At 32.5% G+C, this 3,181-nt stretch overlaps 1 protein-coding gene across 2 annotated transcripts; it reads left to right on the forward strand.

The window, feature by feature from the left end:
* Nucleotides 1-1,095: 1,095 nt before the first annotated feature.
* Nucleotides 1,096-2,687, forward strand: LOC108488361 (photosystem II D1 precursor processing protein PSB27-H2, chloroplastic). 2 transcript variants are annotated; one of them, XM_053020442.1, is made up of 5 exons: nt 1,096-1,187; nt 1,288-1,334; nt 1,435-1,557; nt 1,791-2,182; nt 2,273-2,687. In XM_053020442.1, exons 3-5 carry the CDS (start codon nt 1,488-1,490, stop codon nt 2,408-2,410), a joined length of 600 nt encoding a protein of 199 aa, XP_052876402.1. In that variant the 5' UTR covers nt 1,096-1,187; nt 1,288-1,334; nt 1,435-1,487; the 3' UTR covers nt 2,411-2,687. The 2 variants fall into 2 exon arrangements, with proteins under 2 accessions (XP_052876402.1, XP_052876403.1); XM_053020443.1 differs by having other exon boundaries at nt 1,111-1,187; nt 1,476-1,557.
* The last annotated feature ends 494 nt before the right edge of the window (nt 2,688-3,181 follow it).

Raw genomic sequence — 3,181 nt, forward strand, 5'->3', positions numbered from 1 at the left:
GTCATTTTCTTTATTTAATTTTCCATGAATGAATCATCATACTTATCTACTAACTCCTCTTAATGGTCTATTTACCATATAAGGACTCAAATTTTAAATTCCATAGCTATTTGATCCCTTTAGCTACTAGAATTCAACTTTTTCACTTTATGCAATTTGGTCCTTTTTTATCAGATTAAACATAAAATTAGTAAATTTTTTTAACGAAATTTTCATACGATATTCCCATCATACTGTAGACCATAAAAGAATATTAAAAAAAATTCTTTCGGACTTGGATTTGTGGTCCCGAAACCACTATTTCGATTTTATTGAAAACGAGGTGTTATAGATATCGATCGAGTTATCGTTTCCACATAAAGCAATCGTACCGCTCCACAAACTAACAAGTTCACCCAGAATATCTAAGGTTGGCGTATCATCTCATAAAAGAGTCCGCCAGACCCTAGAGTTCGCCAACCTTAGAGTTCGTCAAATGGCGAATTACAACAAGACATCCCTCACAAAGGTGTACTAATAAATTCACACAACACACCAACTCAACACTTTAACTGATAATTCATCCCATTACTACTATGGCTTACTTAATTATATACGAACAACAAATCGGTATGATTTATGCTGAGTGGGTTGTTACTTTCATGCTTATAATATAATAATTTATAACTTAAACATGCATAAAAATAATTTTTTAAAATTGAATATGGGTGTAGTTATCTATGTAATTACTTCAATTCTTATAAATTGAAAGAAGAGAAGTTTTTGTTGTTGTTCAACGAAATGAAAAACAAAAATTAGGTTTTTAACATTTTAGGGGTTTTTCTATAAATTGAAAATGAAAAATATTAACATATAACATAAGTTTTTTATTTGAAATACGTGGATATTACGTGGAATTAGAAAATTTCACATTAGACTTCTGTTAGAACTCAACGTCTCGTAATTCGATGAGAACTTTTTAATAGTTAAGGGACTATGTTCTGTAACATTTTGAAGTAAAGTGATTAAAGTGTAAATCTATTAATAATTTAGTGAGTATGGTTGTAGTTTAACCAAATAAAAATGGAAAAAGCAACTGAAATGACCAACTAATCCCTCAATCTTTTTTTAAAAGAGCTTCCCATCTCCATTTTGGATAAAAATCGTCTGGGTCGAAATTTGCTAAAAGGTGGGGGGTTTTGCAGAAGGTACCCAATTTCTTCAAGCTGTGGAAATTTCTTTTTGAACTCTCCTTTTTTTATCTATTTCTTAACATCTATGATGGAGTTTCCCCTGAATTTTTTGCAGTAATTATTAGCATTCTCGGGGCAGCATATATTTACTGTGCAAGAAAGGTACTCAAAATCATATTTCAGTTTTCAATTAAAAAAAATACCTGTATTTGCAATGAACATGACATAGAATTTGACTAACTCTGGATTGTTTGCCATCAAGGTAACCCCCCACTTTGGGCGGACTCTAATTTATTGCTTCAGATTCAACCAACAATGGCTCTTAATCTTGCCCCAAAGATTTCTGTCCCTAATATCAACTCCATGGAGAGACCTCAAACTAAATGTAAGCCACAGATTTCTTTTACTTTTCTACCTTCCTTTTTTAAATAATTCATGATTTCTATTTATGCTCGGTTGAGGCAAACAATAGGGTTCGAATTTTACTACAAACTATGATTTGCCTTATAATCTATGCTTTTAACAGTTAGCTACATTCCTTGTATTAGTATTTACATCAAATGCTTCCAGATTGACCGTTTTGTTGCTCATCAATCTCAATTATTTGTTGAACCACAGTTGGTAAACTGCAATTTAGGTGTTATGTAGTTGAACCATCTTTCTCGAGCCGTCGCCGAATAATAGCACGTACTACCACTGCTACATTGTTGGCTGTTCTGACCTTCAACTGCATTTCGACTCCATTACCAGTACGGGCCGAATCGGACGAGGACCAAGGTGTTGCAGGGGCTATTAAATCGTTGTTTGATCCTAATGAGAAAACAAAGTCAGGTAAAGTGTTGCCGAAGGCTTATGTAAAGTCGGCAAGAGAAGTCGTGAAAACGCTGCGCGAATCGCTGAAGGAGGATCCCAAGGATGTCGCTAAATTTAGACGAACGGCAGATTCGGCAAAGGAGTCGATCCGAGATTATTTGAGTAATTGGAGGGGGCAAGAGAAGGTGGCTGGTGAGGTATGCATGTATCTTCTACCGTCCTTGACTGATGAATGGTTTAAAAGCATTAGATTTCACTGATACTCTTTATAAACATCTGCATCATAGGAATCATATATGGAACTGGAAAAGGCGATTAGAGCACTGGCCAGTTTCTACTCAAAGGCAGGTCCCTCTGCTCCATTGCCAGAAGAGATTAAGAATGAGATATTGAATGATTTGAGCACAGCTGAAGAATTTTTGTAGTGCACATGATACATATATACAGCTCCTTAGTTGAAAGCAGTGTTGTTGTTATTATTATTTTGGTTGTTTAAGTTTGATGCATTGGTAAAAATATGAAAAGTTCGATAAGACTCGCGAGAGACGAACTCGAATAGCTTACAAACATCAATATCTTATTTACACCCCTAGTTATACCGGAAATAATTGCTTACCGTCTAGGTCTAGGTTGTAGTACACAAAAGTAGTTGTAACAATTCGTTTTATTTTTAAAAAGAAAACTGCTCCTCGATGGTAAAAATATTCATGAGTCAGAATAGTTTAAATTCAAGTTAGGTATGTGTATTGTATTAATACAATTTCTATATTACCAATTTCGGTCTAACTAAAAATACTAGTTTCAAATTATTCATACCTTGGACAAGTTGAATTAATCTTATTTTAGGTTTTGATTATATCTTTTCTTTTTTGATACAATACTTAGAACTACTCATAATTCTTTCACCACCCCTAAATAAAAGGATAATGCACTTCAATGTACTTGAACTCACATTCTCCTACATTAACAATAATACTTATATAAATCGAGTTAAGACTTAATCGACATGTATATTTATATTTATATTTGTATTAACTCACTAACTCAATAACAATTAAATCCATTATTCAAAACTTAAAAAAAATTATTCAACTAAATAACTCAACCCAAAATATAAAATTTTAAAATTATATTTAATACAATAAAATATTTATTATATTTATTTGTGTTCTTTAATATAATAAAACATCCATTAT

The sequence above is a fragment of the Gossypium arboreum genome, chromosome 10, assembly GCF_025698485.1.
Source record: "Gossypium arboreum isolate Shixiya-1 chromosome 10, ASM2569848v2, whole genome shotgun sequence".
Taxonomy (NCBI): domain Eukaryota; kingdom Viridiplantae; phylum Streptophyta; class Magnoliopsida; order Malvales; family Malvaceae; genus Gossypium; species Gossypium arboreum.

Coding starts and splice junctions, on each gene's coding strand:
- LOC108488361 (XM_053020442.1), top strand. CDS start 1,488: ATGGCTCTTAATCTTGCCCCAAAGATTTCTGTCCCTAATATCAACTCC. Junction 1,558..1,790: donor GGAGAGACCTCAAACTAAAT/GTAAGCCACAGA, acceptor GTTGAACCACAG/TTGGTAAACTGCAATTTAGG. Junction 2,183..2,272: donor AAGAGAAGGTGGCTGGTGAG/GTATGCATGTAT, acceptor TCTGCATCATAG/GAATCATATATGGAACTGGA.